This window comes from Misgurnus anguillicaudatus, chromosome 16 (assembly GCF_027580225.2).
Source record: "Misgurnus anguillicaudatus chromosome 16, ASM2758022v2, whole genome shotgun sequence".
NCBI lineage: Eukaryota > Metazoa > Chordata > Actinopteri > Cypriniformes > Cobitidae > Misgurnus > Misgurnus anguillicaudatus.
Genome location: NC_073352.2, coordinates 7,325,118 through 7,343,458, shown reverse-complemented (window position 1 = coordinate 7,343,458; position 18,341 = coordinate 7,325,118). Strand labels below are relative to the sequence as shown.

The 18,341-nt window shown below is 37.0% G+C and overlaps 2 protein-coding genes across 5 annotated transcripts; one reads left to right on the top strand and one right to left on the bottom strand.

Moving 5' to 3' along the window:
- Window positions 1-2,528: 2,528 nt before the first annotated feature.
- pudp (pseudouridine 5'-phosphatase) lies at window positions 2,529-5,131 on the bottom strand. The gene is made up of 4 exons (XM_055178496.2): window positions 4,930-5,131; window positions 4,442-4,660; window positions 3,128-3,357; window positions 2,529-2,715 (listed from the first exon to the last, which is right to left on the bottom strand). The coding sequence occupies exons 1-4, from the start codon at window positions 4,982-4,984 to the stop codon at window positions 2,539-2,541; spliced, it is 681 nt and encodes a 226-aa protein (XP_055034471.2). The 5' UTR covers window positions 4,985-5,131; the 3' UTR covers window positions 2,529-2,538.
- A 1,813-nt stretch (window positions 5,132-6,944) lies between these two features.
- Window positions 6,945-17,949, top strand: rnf4 (ring finger protein 4). Of its 4 annotated transcripts, none has more exons than XM_055178497.2 (8): window positions 6,945-7,090; window positions 7,570-7,704; window positions 7,855-7,981; window positions 11,594-11,694; window positions 11,818-11,830; window positions 12,049-12,172; window positions 12,292-12,343; window positions 16,872-17,949. In XM_055178497.2, exons 2-8 carry the CDS (start codon window positions 7,693-7,695, stop codon window positions 17,019-17,021), a joined length of 579 nt encoding a protein of 192 aa, XP_055034472.2. In that variant the 5' UTR covers window positions 6,945-7,090; window positions 7,570-7,692; the 3' UTR covers window positions 17,022-17,949. The 4 variants fall into 4 exon arrangements, with proteins under 4 accessions (XP_055034472.2, XP_055034475.1, XP_055034474.2 ...); XM_055178499.2 differs by lacking the exon at window positions 6,945-7,090 and adding an exon at window positions 7,118-7,249; XM_055178498.2 differs by lacking the exon at window positions 6,945-7,090 and adding an exon at window positions 7,152-7,298.
- Window positions 17,950-18,341: the final 392 nt, after the last annotated feature.

Sequence of the window (18,341 nt, the reverse complement as noted above, 5' to 3'; positions counted from 1 at the left end):
TTATTAATTGGTTTGTTTAGTTAATATTAACACAATTATCAGTACACTAAGGTTTAAAAAAATTATCCGGCCCTCACATCATGGCGTTATTTACCATCCGGCCCTCAGCCTAAAATTAGTTTTAGTGTCTCTGCTGCAAAGTACAACAACCATACTGTTACAATGTGCTGTCAGAGCAATGGAAATAAAATATTTTTGTTGAATTAAAATTTTTTATATTCAGATGTACATTGTTTCTTTAGTTGATTAGATGTAATAACTGTGAATCATCGTAACATTTGTCTTTAATTGATTGAATTATTTGTGGATTTTTTTTTTAGAGGAATGTAAGTAAAACCGACAATTTTGCCAAAGCTCTGGAATCTTATTTGTTTCAAATTAAAATTGTGCATTGATCACTTCTCATTTGTTTTTATCAGATACAATACAATAGCTAATAGCTCAACTGATGAGTGTTACAGATAAAGCTGGTTTAAGATATTCTGGTGAAGTTTTTAATACAAGAATGTCATGTGGTTGTCTAACATACAGAGGTAAAGAGAGAGGAAACAATTGCAGTTCAGTCTATTGAATAAACCCAAAACAAAGCTTCTAAATAGTACCAAATAAGGGTTCTTCAACAATAGCAGAACTCTTCTTGGTATTTTATAGAATCCTTTTTAGACGGTATATAGAATATTGCCTTAAAAAGCGCTTTAAGTGGTGCTTTAAATAATCTTTAATGTATTCGATGTCAGGGGGTTATTATATTAACTTATTTTTACGTGTTTCACAGTTAAAATACTTTAATATATATACAAATATATACCTGGAAATGTTAAAATACCAATAGGAGCCATTAGCTTTTAACACTAAAACTACTGCAAAATTCCTTTTTGTAATGTGTTTTGGGACATATTCCAGTTAGGATTTAATGCACCCACCAATAGAACCCAACACATAGAGACCCACAGAGACCATTACAATTTCCATTACAACCAATAACATTCCCATTAAAACCATTACATCCAATAGAATTTCTGTCGAGGTTTCTATTTTTTATTTAGCAGGGCGTTTTCCTTCCGCTTGTTTGAACGGGGGGATGCTGAAAGGGATACTAATGTAGTATTTTGTCATATGAAGTTAATTTCAGTTCGAGAGAAGCATGGTTGTGTAATCCAACCAACCAGCGCAAATAGGTCTCTATAGGGGTCCCTCACTTCTGTTCCGTGACTTCATCCCTCTCCTCCACCCCATCACTCTCAGCTGCTTTCCCCGTAAAGGAGAGGGGAGTAGCTGGGTTCGGGGTAATATCCCGAGCTTGGAGCTCTACCGTCGGACACTAGGACAAATATGCTTTATTTCATATTTGTTTGTTAAAGTGAACTCATGAAAAACATATTTTGTCTTGTACTTTCTTTCTGCGGTGCTACTCCACCACAATTTTGCTTTGTTGGCTCATGTTTACCAAGGGTGCCAATATTTTTGTCCACGATTGTACATTAGTATTGTGTTGTTTATAAATGTCTTTGCAGTATTCAACATCTGAAAACACAGCATATTTTTGTTAGTTTGTCTTTTTTTCTGCAAATAAATGCAAATAAAACATTTTTATTAGACAATTGGGAGACATGTTGGCAGGAAACTTCTGCAGCTGTACAGTTTGTTTTACATGATGATACATCACACACATGCACCTTAGATAACATGACATGTGACTTACCTAAGGCCTTCTGAATATGGAAAGATGAACAGAAAGAAAAGATTCCCATATTACTTCATCTTTAAGGATTATAATAAAAGGCATACTGAGATTGCTTCTCTGTGGGTGCCAGCAAAAAAAAAAAAAAAAAACATTTACTACCAGTGGCGTAGACTAAAAGAGAAGGGCTTGAGTTCTCTGATATGTTGGACAGTATAAAGAGGGGACATGCAAACTCCAGCTCAGTAAAGACAGACATGGACAGAAGATGAAAGAAGACTGCGTTCTTAGATTCCAGTTATTGGATTAGGCCATGTGGTTTGAACTCAGAAATCTTCCTGATACTTTATTACAGCTCTCCAGGGAGTAAAGGTAACGGTAATAGAAATCATATATGGTTGAGAGGGACTGTTGAACTCTCACATAGTGTAAATGTTGTAAACATGTTGAAAGTGCACTGGCTAAAAGATTTAAATGTGCACATATACAGTAAAACACATGAGACAGTCACAGCAGCAATATCATTGGGGAAAAAAACAATTAAACAATGGACCTTATGTCAATACCGTATGGTTCGACTGAGGGTAATTGAGCAGAATAATCAAAATTAGTCTGGGTGTCATGTCGGCGATCTTTCAAACAGAGAAGAGATTTAGCACAGTGACTTTCTAACAAAATCAAAACAGTGAAGCCAAGAGAAGATCATTCTTCTTTGTTCATGGATGATGACAGAAATAGTGGTAGGGATTAGTTTCTCCTGTTTTTTTGATTTGATAAGCCAAACTGCAGCCTCATTTCCTTTTTTTATAAAGTGATGAGATAGTCCAGCGGTATTCAAATCACTGCATTGATTTCTGTCATTGGTAAGCTGGCAGACCAAATAATTCGGGTCTGAAATCTTCCATGCTTCTGAGCACCAAAGTGGCCTCCTGTGTCAAGCTGCGGTCCAGATTATCATCTGGGATCATCACCACCTGCATCCCAGCTGCCAGGCCCGCCTTTACCCCATTTGGAGCGTCTTCAAATACCAGACACTGTGAAGGCAGAACCAGAAGAGATTATTCAATTAACGGACCAATGCTGTAGTTTTTTTGTAAAAAGAGAAAATACAAAGCAGGAGATGCATCAAGTCCTTTTCCAAAACCCCCTCTGTTTGCCAAGAGCGACATTGTGTGGCTGGCAGAAGGTTAATTTTCACTGAGCCAGACCTGTCAATCAATTTCTTGACCAATATGCTTTCCACAACGTAATCAAATAGCAAACAAACAAGACAAATAACAAAAACAGAAATTAACTTCATTTATATGCATGACAAATGTTGTTAATGGAGACTTGACCTTACACATCATAATTCTATACTGAATTAAATACCATTAAAACAACTTTGCAGCAAGCATGCTAACTTTTAGCTACACATATAATAAAATGGAAAAGGTTAATCTCTACCTCTTCAGGGTTTACTGGGGGACAGAATCTCTCGGCACACACCAAAAAGATGTCTGGTTGTGGTTTGCCACTTTTTACTTCTGGATCATCTCCAAGTACAATGTGTGTGAAGAGGCTAAAGAACTCTTTATGACAGCTGGTCTTCATCTCAAAAGTCAGGCCTGCTGAACTTGTGGCCACAGCAATAGGAATGCCGTGCTTGTGGAGATGACTGACAAGCTTCTTTATGCCTAAAAGAAATTAAGTAAATAAAAATGTGCAAGTAAGTAAAATGAATGCAAAATAAAATTGAATTAAAAAAGATTCCTTCTTCTTGATGATGATGAATTGAAGTCTAATGTGCAGTCTACATTCCTCTTACTGTACATTCTGCTTTGAAATTAACTTCCAATCAAATTCTACAAGGACAAAGACGGTTTCAGCAGTAACAACATAAACAAACGGCATCCGTCGAACAACTTGAGTTTTTCCAGAGTTCAGTTTAGCCACTAGCCAGACCAAAGAGATTAAACCAAAGAGCGTAGAACCCAAGAGACGAAACTCTGATGCTTTTCTGGAAACCGTCATTAGGTGGCGCTTCGGTAGTGCAGCCACCATTTTTGGGGTGAAAATGCCAACTGGACAGCAGCAGGAGGACAACAAAAAAGAAGTCAAAGTAGAATAAAAGAGCAGTGTTCTACAATTCACTAAAACTATCAGTGTTACAGTAAAATCTTGCCTTTCAGCGTTTTCTGCTAACTTTAACTGTTTAAGACAAGATGATGAAAGTATCCCAGGAGTCAGGGAGTAAACCAAGCATTAGATTCAGACGTGCCTTGATTCCTACGGAGGCAGCATTCCAAGGCAGGAAGGCAACAAGTCATGTCCGAATCCAAATGTTTGCTTTATTTCCTGTCTCCTGAGATACCTTCATCGTCTTCTCCCATAATTCTATGCTTGTGTGTGCGCGAGGAATGTGATTGCTCGAGCTTGGTCAAGTGGTGGCCAAAAAAAGTGGATGGACCACAAATTTAGTGTAAATAAAAGTTATATTTCACTTTTGTCACCTTTTGATTGCGAGGAATAAGTGTTATTAGTTATCACAAAGGTGCTCTCTGTTTATATTTCAAATTGAATTCCATTACGCTTCCTATGAAGGCTCTCCGAATGCATTTCTCGGAGCTGCCTTCATGCTGCCGAAGTCATTGCCTCATGAGGCAGCGAGGCAACAAGTCAGCTGCCTTTTGTTTTGGAGGCAGCCTTCATGCCTTTGAATGCCTTTGCTGCTTCTGAAGGCAGCATTTTAGAGATTTCGCATGTAGGCTGCATCTATACCTGGCATTAGAGACGCTGTGGGGAATAATTGCTCCTGAATTTTCCTGCTCTCCTCCAGGAGCTCCTCGGGTGTCATAGGAAGTTCCAGTTTGTCTCTGATGATCCTGGCAGCATCCAGAGCCTTCTTGCCCATCACAGAGGACTTCACTTCCCATGTGTACTTCTTATTGAACCTGTCACAGATTTCTTGGAACGAGACTGTGTACAACCTCTCTGTATCTACAACAGATATTTAAATAAAGCATGTAGTAATAACAATAACATCTTATACAGAAGTATTACAGCCTGTGTGTCCGTGGTTACAAGCATAATGACACTTACCAAACGTTATGCTTAAGTTACATATAAAAATGCAAATACATTTATTTATTCTAAATTTGCATTTTGAAAATGAATCATGCCATTAATTCATTCATTAAAGTATGCAAAAAGAAAAGCCGGCTAAGAGCTGATTTACAATCTTATTAATTAATATGTTTGTCACTCACCCAATAACAAACCGTCCATATCAAAAAGCACATGTGTTACTGGTTTATAAGACATCTTTAATGGGATATGTGTGTTTGGCTGTATTTAGCACAACCTCATTGACTCATTGCAAAGTAAACAGAAAGCAATGCGGAAACTGCTGGACAAACGAAATATCACTCAATAACTATCAACAACACGTCAGATTTGAGAGGGATATCGATTCATTTAGTGCTCGTTATTGTTTATTATTAGTATTTCGATATAGTGTAAATATATTGAGTATATGATCGTATCCCTGATTCAGAGAACCACTTTTGGATATTAACTCAGGACAACTTTGTAACTCGCCATTCTTGACGCACAGACTTATGGGAAATGAAGTTTTTTTTACAGAGCGCTCTAAAGCATACATTACAGCGCACAGTCAGCGCAAGAGAGATCATAAAAGAGGGGAAAGATTGCAACCAAGTCAATACAATAAATATATAAGTTATTTTTTTTCGTTCACTTGTTTATTTGATTATGCACCTGGCCAATTTCTATCTAAATAAATCAGACATTTTTAAGTACATATAATGGTGTGGTTGTTTTTACGAACACAGTGTCAAAAGCCTGCTAAACATTTGCAGCCTATTATCATCTAATGCTTACTTTAATAAAGCTTACATAGCAAACACAGAACGTTCCACTAACGTTAGTTTTTGTTTTCCTTTGTTTATTTATTTATTCGTTTGAGAAACAAATAATTTTGGAAACCTTCTTTTTTAGGTTTTATATTTTACAACCATAAAATATTGTTCCTATAACGTGCATTTTTTTAAATAACTTATACAGAACCTTCTCTATGGTTACATTTTTTTCTTTTTGGAAACATAAAATAAGGTTATCTTAACATTGAATGTTGGTTTTCAAAATAACTTCAAAATAACTTAAACAGAACGCTCTCTAAGGGTTATTTTTGGTCATTTTCTTGTGACCAAAAATAACTTTTTCCAGTCAGTGAATAACTTATAAATGTTAATTTAGAAACTATTAACAATACATGCAAATATTAACTAATGTATTTATTGACATTACAATATCATGTAATGTGCAAATAAACCCATCATCAAATGTTGTTATTTAAATGAGTAACAAGACAGTACCTTTCAAACTGATATATCCAATGCTTCTGAATTTCAAATTCAGTCAGTTGCAATAAGTTTGCTCTAGGGGGCGGTGTACTGCACGTCTTTGGACAGTCTTTAGTTCTATGAACCAAACCAACGTGTAAATATTCACCTAGGAACTAATAACAAGACACACCTGTTGAAGTTAAAATAAAGCATATACTTTACATCAATCGACGTATATCTTTGAATTTTAATATTATGTGCTATGCTGTAGTTCTAAAAATAAATAAAATCAACATATAAATGCGGTTTTATTATGAACCAGTAACAGAAGTTAATATATGTTTTAGAAATTAATGGTTTAATAAAAACAGGTTTGAATTTATTGCACAGAAATGTTGATCTATGAACCAGCAAACTAATTGTCTTAAACTTCTTGAAAAACTGGGCCCTGAACATTGTGTAATAATGGAAATAAGGAAAGCTTAACCATGCAGACAATTTCACTTGTCAATTACAATACATAAATATACACTCTAAACATGAAATAAAATCCGAACTTTTAAAACTATCTAAAAATGGTAAATAGTCTATGTTTTTGCTGATATTTGAGACCTGAAAGCATCTATTTTCTACAGTATTTGTAATTCCATGATCATGGAAAACCTGAAAAATGTAATTTTACTATTCACTATGAGACGAATACCATTGCTTACATTATTTTCTTTTGACTTCCTTTGATCTGAAAATGAAATTATATGTAAAGTTTACCTCATTTAATTCAAAATTAATCACATTAACTTTAGCCACAGCTTTATCAACACAAATCCCAACTGGTAGGGACATAGGTTGACCAACAGTGTGTGATTGACTTAACTCCTCATAAGCACAGTTCAACATCTACAGCTTAGTAAAGATGTAGCTTGTTAAACTGTAAACTTGTAAAACAAACTTTTTTAAACGTCTCACTCTCCGCTCCCATAGGTGGCGCTGTGTCTCGTCATCCTTATGTGTCGTTCTTATTCTGCTGTATTTGTGCTGTGAATGCTGACATCAAGAGTGCTCAGTATGTATCCAGTTTTCCCCTAAATCTCAGTATAGTGTTGTTTCATCATATAATAATTTAATGTTGGGTCGCCTATTGACTGAGTTTATTACACGGACAGGGAAACAGACTAGCCAGCAGTCAGACATCTTCACTACGATGATACTTTATTGTTAGCAAGTTAGCTGCTATCAAACGCACTTAATTTGATATTATTAACTTTTATTAGGTTTTTCTTACTGGATATTTGTTTTTCATTTATCACTGGCTAATCAAATACTGCTTCGTTAGCTGTTCAGAGTACAGATGCTTGGTAACGTAACTTACATCATGTTTTGTATAGCAGGCCAACTGCTCACGTTATGGTCTTTTATTTGTTGTAAATATTTACAAATACATATTAATTCTGAATCTAAGCTTGGGCGATATGAATATTATATCACAATGAATATAATATATATGTTTATAATTTGATTAATATGTATTTTTTATATTTGTAGTCAATATTGAGAAGTCATCCGGTTGCTGAGCAACGTTTCAACGCTAATTGTCATTTTCCAAGTCGGTGTTTGCCAGCTGGATTCCTGCACTTTATTTAATCTAGTAAAGCAAGACTAGTCGCCATGAGTAATACTGTGAGTATCACATGACCACACACGTGATTTAAACTGATTAAACTTGAAGCATTGCAGCTTGTTGTATAGCTTTCCCCTCATCCTGTGCTTTAATTCAAAGAATTACCATAATTTTGCTCCAATATACTCACTGGTGCCTTCTGTTATCAGACACAAAGAAAAAAGCGCACCGCTTCTACTTCATCGTCCAGACGCAATACCAGCAAGAGGAGCCAAAATCAGACATCTCACACTGTGATGGAAACCATTGATGTGCTTGAAAATGAGAGGACTAACAGTAAGTTTGATGATTTAGTTTGCATTTCCATTAAAACCTAAAGCCAGTTAGTAACACTTTGAATTGCAACATTACATTTAGGCTGGATTTACACTAGGGATGTCAATTTATGCAATTTCCCATATTCGATGATCATTTAAATTAACGATCAATCAATCGAATAATCGTTAACAGTAATAGTGCAATAAGCCTTTACTGCAGTGGCATATAGCCAATGACATAAAAGTGTGCATAAAAACGACAGCTTCCTCACGCGAATTAAAAGATTTTATTTTGTCTAAATAACATGCTAGTGGGATTGTAAAATGAGTCAATGTAGTTGTTGTTTTGATAAAATCATCAATTTAAACTTATCTCGTAATGAAATATAATGACTATAGACACAGTAAACTCCGCCTCACATGGGCACTCTGCAACAGACGCATGAAAGTCCATGTCAAAATAACAGTTTTATTATCATCAAGTGTTATTTATCAAGTTGTTTACCTCGCTTTCCGAGTCGTTGATACACTGTTTGTAATTATATCCAAGAAGCACACGAAGGGCACTTTTCTCGTCGTCACCTCAGCTTAGACGTACTTTCAGCAAAGATGCTTATATTACGGAGATGCCAACCTTCCTTTAGAAAACACGCAGCGCCTCAGCCAGTCAATAATGATAATCAGGGATATATGTTGCGGGCATTCAGGGTGTAACGACAGTCAGTTACAGTTTACATTTGACAGTTTCTTGCCATAATTTAAGATGACATTTTAATCTGTTCATTAAAAACGGCTTCTGGTCTCCTTCTCTGTATATAGCAGCGTTGCTATGCTAATCTTGCAGGCTTCCCTGAAGAGGGTCTTTGCTTTCAGTATCCTAAACGTATTTGCATTTTCTGCGTCGGACCCTCTCAGATCCACTGCGGATGTAATTTCGTTGCGTTGGCAGCCAGCCAGCCTCGTCTCGCATGACGTTAAAAAGCACATGCGTGTGCTTGGCATCGAGCATCGTTGTGATCATAGCTAGTAGTTTAACTTTTGCGCGCTCGCTTCATTTTTTTTTCTCCGACTGTATGTGTTTTGCGCAGGCGCCGTGTGCATGATCTTGTTTTTCAACAATCGTTACGTTTTATCGAGGAAATTCTTATCGACAATTAATCGAAGATCGATTAATTGTTAACATCCCTAATTTACACTGCAGATCTTGATGCCCAATTTTGATTTGTTGCCTATATCTGATTTTTTGATGACCCGCTTACATTATCTTTTAAAGCGGCTCATATCCGATTTCAGTGTTTACAGTAAACACTTTGCAAAACAATTCAAGGTAGACATGCTGACACCCCTTCAGCTAAAACCACAGGGAAAGTAAAACGTCATGTTATGCAATGGACACATTGAAATGAAAATACAACATTAAAATGCAAGATTATACTGCTTTATTTATGTAACAAGACCTGAAACTTTAGCATAACTTCACTATGGCTGCATTTACACTGCAAATCTTGATGCCCAATTCTGATTTGTTGCCATTTTTTCTTTGATTATACACGATTATAGAACTTTATTTCTGTAACAATACATAACACTTCAACATTACATCTAAATGAAGCCATTAGGTGTGTTCGACTAGCCTGGTCCAACCAGACTCTCGTACATTCATTTCATTTGTACAGAGAGTCTGGCCATGCTCCATTGCAAAGCGTTACTTCCGTTAAGGAGGGTCCTCTATTGAAGTTTAAAACTATTGGATCTGCCCAGAGTCATTCAGGAGCTGCCATAGGCGATCGCTAATGTGTGGTCGTGATGTATATCATGCACCGAAACCGGCCGGAAACAAGAACTCCGTATAATCAGACAAACAAAACTTAGCAAACCTGGTTCTTGCTCCGGCTTTAACTTCTGTATATTCGGCAGTTATGCAACAACGGACCGAATAGCATTTATCACATCTTTCTCCGCTGCCATTACTGAACTACAACTCAAACTGACGCACGACCTCAACGTCATCGTTCTTAGCCACCCCCATCTGTTCGCTGATTGGTCCTGCAGATTTTTGCAGGAGAAAACGAAACTCTACAAAGCAGTCCCAGATGTAGTACTGAAGCGAAATGAAAATTAAGCGGAAGCACGTAGGAGGGCAGAGCCAGGCTAGTGTTCGACTTCATGTGGCACTGTGCAGACCGATCGACCGCTGACTTGACGAATTGCATGCCGGTTAGAAATTTTATCCGACTTGAGCTGGCGCTGAAGGCATGTGACTGTGACGTTTGGCATTAAAGTGATCATGTGCGTTTCATGTTTAATCCAACCTTTAGTTTCATTAATAAACATTATAAATTTATGATTTATAACTTTTAAATATACCTAAATATGTTATATTGTGTCATATAATAAAATAAATATGAAAAGAAGCGAAAAACCGAACTCAATTGTTATTTTAATAATGTTGACTAAACAGCAACTAATATATTTGATATAAAATGTTTCTGGTTGCAACTTTTTATTAAAGGGTTTGTTTTTAACAAATTTACAATCTAATTCACTTTATTCGCGATAAAAATAAGGAAAAACGGCACACACACGGCAAGCAACAGGTTTCCGACTTGACAGCTCTGTCTTCAGGTCCACCTCAACTGCAAGCGGCAATCCTCGCCGATCAGTCTGTGCAGCGCCACATGAACTCGAACACCTGTTGTCTTCCACTGTGCTGCTAAGAAGAGTTGTGTGATTGCGTGTGGTGTCCACCTGAGTTGACGTCATTTGCTAGCGTTGCATTTTTTAAGGGATAGTTCAATCAATCAAATAAAAATTCTGTCATCATTTTTTCACTCTCATATTGTTGCAAACATTTATAAATCTAAAGAAAACTAAGGAAGATATTTTGAGGAATGTTTGTAACCAAACCCATCATGAGCCCCATTTATTTCCATAGTAGGAAAAATAATACAATGGAAGTAAATGGTTTTGGTTACAAATTTATCTCAAAATATCTACTCTTGTGTTCATCAAAACAAATAAATTTATACAGCTTTGTAACAGCATGAGGGTAAATGATGACAAAATTTTGGGGTGAACTATCCCTTTGATGCACGACACGTCTTGACGTGAGAATATCCTATCTGTCCGCTTACATTGCAGACGCGAATGCATGAATCCGATTCATATCCAATTTATTTCCACTGAAACGGATCAGAGAATATCGGAATCTATGTGCTTTTTGCCTGCTGAAGTGAAGCTGTCCTTTATTTCACTGCTAGAAAAAGAGTCGACGGTGATCGCGGGTGGTATTGATGTAATTTTCCAACGGCGCTTTTTCAATAACATAGGACACATCTGTATTTGAGAACATCCGATCTGTCTACTTACATTATGACTTGCAGTGCATTAAAGCTATACATTTTTTATCAATATATGTGTTCCCTGGCTTTGAACCCCTGACCTTTTGCGTTGGTGGTAATCCAAAGCTCTGCACAGCAGGTACATATAAAGGCTTTGTCATATTTCGACAGCAAACAAGATTGATTCTGCTGTCTCTCATTTGACAGAAACTTCTGAATTAATAACTGGCTGTATATACAGCAATACATTATAGTGAATGATTTTATTAATATAATGAATACATTTACAGTTTTGGATGACATGCCATTACAAGGTGAAGATGTGGTGGATTTAACATGCGAAGGGTCAGAACCTGCGGTTGTTGACCTTACCAATAATGATTCAATTGTGGTGAGTCCTGTTAGAGGGATTTGTTTTTATTCTGGAGTTGCAGTATTGTATGAAGATGCAAGGTTTTGTACTGACTTCATTTTGTTTTTTTCCTGTTTTTTCACACTGGCTTTTGGGGACAAGGTTGTGGAAGATGGTAATGTATCATCCTTTTCTGTTTTACCAATGTAAATTTGTGCTTGTTAGATAAATAAGTTGAATGCAGACTGTATGATTGTCGTTTTCATGCTTTTCCTTTTTAAGGGCTTTTTTAGTGCTATTCTTTGTTTGGATTTAGCTATTGTCATAAATGCCCCTTGGATTTTATTTTAAGCAGCGTAAATGTGCCATGGCAGTTTTTGCATTGTTTTGCAGCTGTGCAGAATAGGCGTGGACAAGGCACAGAAAGTTATGTACTAAGCAGTGATGAAGAGGAAGAGTCTAGTTTAAGACTTAGTCCTGGCTTGCTCTCATCTTTACATGCCAGCTCCCAAGCCAGGTCTACACACACACACACACACAATACCAACTACCATACACGGAATACCATACATATGAATGAAAATAATATTGAATGCCTGATTGTATGCTTAGTCTGTGATGTTGTGCCTTTCTTAGGTCTACACCAGGGGCAGTTAGCTGCCCCGTATGCATGGACGCTTATTCAGAGGTAGGTGGTTTATGTGTCTCTTTCTCATTTACTGACATTTTTAAGCCAAACAGGATGTGCTCCAGCTATGGCAAGAGCAATCTGATTGTTTATGTTGTTTACACAAATTTATTTATGTGAAACATTGCAAGTCTTTGGCTCCCAGGCGTACTTAAATTGTAAAATCTCAAGCCAGCGCCTAGAAGTTGTCATTGCCTTTTATCATGCTTCACACAAAAACTGAAGTAAATACCTGTTCTCACCAGAAATGTTAGCTATAGTGATGTATTAGCACTGTTGTCTTGCAGCAAGAATGTTCTCGATTTGAGTCTCAGCTGGGTTGTGAGGTCTTTCTGTGTGGGGTTTGCATGTTTTCCCTGTGTCAGCTAGGGCTGGGGCGATTAATCACGATTTCTTACTAATAATGACTGTCTGATATTGATTCTGATTTGCAAAGGTGATATTATGCACAGCTCTTTCATGTACTACAGCTCTTTGATCAGTAGGAAGTCCTTTAATCTAAAATCACTGTTAGTTTGAGTCGTTTATAACATGCATATGAAAAAGCAACACTTGTCAAACATAATCATTATACATATTCTTTATTATCATGAAAATACCTGAAAAGGCTTTGATGAACAGTGGAATAAATATACTTACAGGCATTTCATGTGCAATTCTTCTGTGGCGCATATTGAGTTTCTGCACGAGAGCGCCCTCTGGCTTTTGGATGTAGCGGCATTTTACCATAATGCATAAAGGAATAGTCTACCCATTTTCAATATTGGAGTATGTTATTGCCTTGGCTGGGAATTGTTGATGCATCCCTCTGTCGTCTTTGTGCGTGCGCGTGGGCGTTGGAGCGCGCTGCGGCGCTTCGATGGCATTTAGCTTAGCCCCATTCATTCAATGGTACCATTTAGAGATAAAGTTAGAAGTGACCAAACACATCAACGTTTTTCCTATTTAAGACGAGTAGTTATACGAGCAAGTTTGGTGGTACAAAATAAAACGTAGCGCTTTTCTAAGCGGATTTAAAAGAGGAACTATATTGTATGGCGTAAAAGCACTTTTGAGAGTACTTCGACTTGGTGCAGTAACACCCTCCCTCTCCCATTATGAGAGTGAGAAGGGGAGCGGACTTTTCAGGCGAGTCCAAGTACTCCCAAAAGTGCTATTATGCCATAAAATATAGTTCCTCTTTTAAATCCGCTTAGAAAAGCGCTACGTTTTATTTTGTACCACCAAACTTGCTCGTATAACTACTCGTCTTAAATAGGAAAAACGTTGATGTGTTTGGTCACTTCTAACTTTATCTCTAAATGGTACCATTGAATGAATGGGGCTAAGCTAAATGCTATCGAAGCGTCGCAGTGCGCTCCAGCGCTTACGTGCACGCACACAGATGATAGAGGGATGTATCAACAATTCTTAGTTAAGGTAATAACATATTTTAATATTGAAAATGAGTAGACTATTCCTTTAAGAAGCATTGCAAGCAGAATCGCACGATTTATCGTCCCAACCCCAGTGTCAGCATGTGATTAGTCTAGATTAGGGCTGCACGATAAATCGTATGCGATACCACGCGCATCACGTCAGCAATGCCGGCTCCCCGATTAGTACCAACTCGCCAACAGCTGACCCCAGATGGCACGACATCAACCGCACAGAGCCGTAGTTCCCTGACAAGCCGGGCCATATCGTATACATATCGCAGGCGATAGGTCCCCGATAATTAATGCGAAATTGCCCCGATTGTCAGTGAACTACGGCTCTGTGTAGTTAAAGCTGCTCCATCTGAAAACAGCTGATATCAATTTAATACTAATCAAGGAACCGGCATTACTGACGAGATGCGCGTGACAAACACATGCGATTTATCGTGCAGCCCTAGTCTAGATTAGGGGTAGGCAACGTCAGTCCTGGAGTTTAGCTCCAGCTCTAATCAAGCTGAATAAAGGGCTCGTTATAGTCGTGCGTAGGTCCTACGGCGTAGGTTCTGTGTCGGTTTTCATTTATACTTTTTCGTCGTCGTCCGTGTCGACGTGCAAACACGCGCGCAGGCCGCTGGTAGGCAGTAACCACGCGTGTAACCACAGTAGCAGCGCGAACGCCAAAGAAGACGCTTTGCAAGTTAAGCCACAAACGAAGAAGAAACAGCACCTTGTTGTGTATAATTTGAGAAGACCAGCAATGATGGATGTAAATAAACAGCGACTTTTGTTGCAGTTTGAGTTAAATCACTCCTCAACTTAGCCATTCTTTGTTTTCACCATCGCAAACGGAAATACCTATGACGCAGTTTTTTTTACCTGATGGGAGGGGTTCTGGTGGACCAATCACAACGCTTGCGGTCCGCGTAGAACTGACGCGCTGTTAAAATTTTTGCGAGGTGCGCGTCAGGCTACACAGAGCTATGCTCAGGCTACGGATAGCCTACACCGTAGCTACGGCGTAGAACCTACGCACGACTATAAATCGCCCTTAAGCTTGATATGGTCTAAAGAGTCACCTGAAAACAACCGGTAGGCAAGGTTTTATCTTGGTTGGAGCTAAAATCTGCAGAACATCGGCACCCCAGGACCAACGTTGCCTACCTCTGGTCTAGGTAGTCTGTAGGGGTGTGGGAAAATTTGTCTCTTAGATGCATCACGATGCGGACGTGGAAACCTCTCACTGACTGTTTATACATAAGAACAAGAACATGCGTATGTAAAAATATTCACATAGTTTGTTATACAGACAAAGGTGCTGGTTGTGCTGCATTAGACATACAGTACTGCCAACCACTGCTCCTTAAAGGATTAGTCCATTTTCTTAAAAAACAATCCAGATAATTTACTCACCACTATGTCATCCAAAATGTTGATGTCTTTCTTTGTTCAGTCGAGAAGAAATTATGTTTTTTGAGGAAAACATTTCAGGATTTTTCTCATTTTAATGGACTTGAATGGACCTCAACACGTAACAGATTTAATGCAGTTTAAAATTGCAGTTTCAAAGGACTCTAAACCATCCCAAATAAGGCATAAGGGTCTATCTCCGGTCCTGTGACGCGCCAGCGCGACCTCACGTAATTGCGTAATGCCGTGGAAAGGTCACGTGTTACATATATGAAACGCACATTTGGGGACCATTTTAAACAATAAACTGTCACAAAGGGTCATTAAAATTTGAAAAATCCTAGAATGTTTTCCTCAAAAAACATAATTTTTTCTTGACTGAACAAAGAAAGACATCAAAATTTTGGAAGACGTGGTGGTGAGTAAATTAACTGGATTTTTTTTAAAGAAAATTGACTAATCCTTAAATGAGAATAGCTTCATTAAGCACTTAGTTGCATTAAAATACAGCATAGACTAGTAGCAAAAGTGCCAACATGAGTCTGACTTTGAGCACAAATGCGATTGTAACGATGTCACAAATATGCTAAATATTACGTCGATAATTGATTCTGAATTGAATTGGGACCATTAGAATCGATTGTGAAGCGACTCATGAGAGTCCAAACGATTCCTGCTTTGGTTTAATCCTACAGTCCAAAAACCTGCAGGTTAGGTAAATTGAAGATTCCCAAATTTTGCGTAGATTAATTTGTGTATAGATTAACCGGTTCTTGGCTTGAATATAGCCATAGATGCTGGAATGACATTGAGGAATAAACAAACTAACACCAAAAGTAATAATGTTACAACAACCAGTCGTTCAACAACTAATAGAAAAATAGAAGTATCATAGCAACCAAGGCACTTCCACAGTCGGCGTCTGCCGGGCTTTTTCAGCTGCGTTTATACGCTTTGGTGTACATGCCTTATAGTGGTTTTTAATGTGAACTGACTCACTTGAGCAAATGTTAATGGCTTGTATTATGACGCTGCTGTGACAAGTTGTAAACCATTTATGTGCATGTGTACCCATAAATCGAAACTATGTAGATTTACATTAATGGTTATGCTTTAAGTCTGTGTAATGAACATTTTGCATGAATAATTAATGTAAATGCATGTCTGATTGCAGTTGGCATTAGCCATTTATATAAATCATACTTGATTCCTTATTTACATTAACTCGGAATATAAACTGCGTTCACACAGCAAAACCTTTTTTAAAACATTTTAAATGTTAAAAGTTTAATTGCAAAAGATTAATGGTACTCTGAGAACACCTTATTAATAAATTGGAAGTTTTTAAGTATACCACATGAAAGATTAGAGACCTGAGATTTTTTTCATTGTGTTCCATTTTATATCTTCAATGATACGATGAAACTGCATTGTGACACTAAAGAAAAATAAAATGTGGTATTGTGGAAATAGGATCTAAACTCAATGTTTTCTGAATGTTTAATGTTATTTTTTGTTTTGTTTTGTTTTTTAAAGTAGTGGGTGGATATTTTTCCTTGTAGGGTGGTTGTGTTCACACACTGCCAACACACATTTATGTCCAAACACCTTGTAAAAGTGAATTGTACATAATAACTGCCCTTTAAACTGGATTTATTAAGTTTTTGTTTTTTTAATGTGATGTCCTTGTTCTTATTTTATAGATTATTGAAAGCGGACGGCTCATGGTCTCCACAAAATGCGGTCATCTGTTCTGCAGTCAATGTATACGCGACTCCCTCAGTAGAGCTCACAGCTGCCCCACATGTAGAAAGAAACTCACGCACAAACAATATCATCCGATATATATATAATAATAATAAATAACCATTCAGGCAGTCATTGAAACCAGCATACTTGTATCTTAGCCAATTTCTCCCGCACGCTCCCAGAAAACAACTCTACATGGCTCTCGTGATGATATGATACTGGCCGTTTCATATTTTATATGTTAGTGCAGAAATTACATTTGGCTAAACAGTTTACATGCTGGAATGTAGGAGAGCTGAAAAATGGCACTTTGTCCTGGATAAAATATTTAAAAAAATGTGAATAACAGTGTTTTTGGGGTATTTAGAATATATACTGACATGCTTCTGGACTTGGCTGCTATTATCAATTTTTTTTTTAAATGAAGGTGTCAGTTTTAAATGGACAATGAAGGACCAAACATCACAGTAATGTATCTAGTCTTAAAAGCAAAAGAGCTTACTGTTGTAATTGTCTTCATCGTTCATTGAAATGTCAAAGCTTTCTGTGATGTTTGGGACAAATCACACGTTCATCCATTTCCTCATGCAAATTTATTTGAATGGCCTTAATAGAAACCATAATGGTTCTAGTTATTTGTCACATACAGTTAACATGCCATCTATCATTAGGATCAATATACAGGTTTTTGATTGGCCATCAAACAAATTGTTTTGAAAAAGAAGCAAATGTTGGTCAAGACACTATAAATGCCTCATTTTGTCCTGGAAAAGTCATGTTACTAAAAAGCACTAAAAATGATCTTGAATTTATTCATTCCTCATTGGTCAGATTTTGGAATGATAACCATTTTCAGGTTTAGAACAAAATGAGGCTGAGAAAATTCTCCCTAACAATGCTGTTTTGCCAAATCTACCCGTTAATATTAAGTATTTGTATATAGTTTAATGTATAAAAGACCTGTAAGTTAAAAGTTATTCATGTGAAAAGAATTGATTTTGTTTCAATAAACATTTTGATCACTGATGTTAATCTCGCATTGTTTTTGTTTTTTTAACCATAAGCTGCAAAAAACATTTTTAAATAAGAAATCCAAAATCCAATGTTATATTTATATAAATGTATATATTATTTGTCTAAAATTTGAAAAAAGGTTCTTATTTTATCAATCACCTTGAGGTCTCACACTGAAATGCTTTTTAAACTTTACTGAATTAGTTTTTATTGGTTTTGCTTTTATATATTTTGTATTATAGATTAAAATTTTGTCTACAAAACTAATTTCACACATTTGAGCTCAAGAGAAACTATTCACCCCAGTGACTTGAAACGTTTAAACTAGGGATGCACCGAATCCAGATTTTTTAGGTTCGGCCGAATCCCGAATCCACCGTTTAAGATTCGGCCGAAACCGAATACCGAAT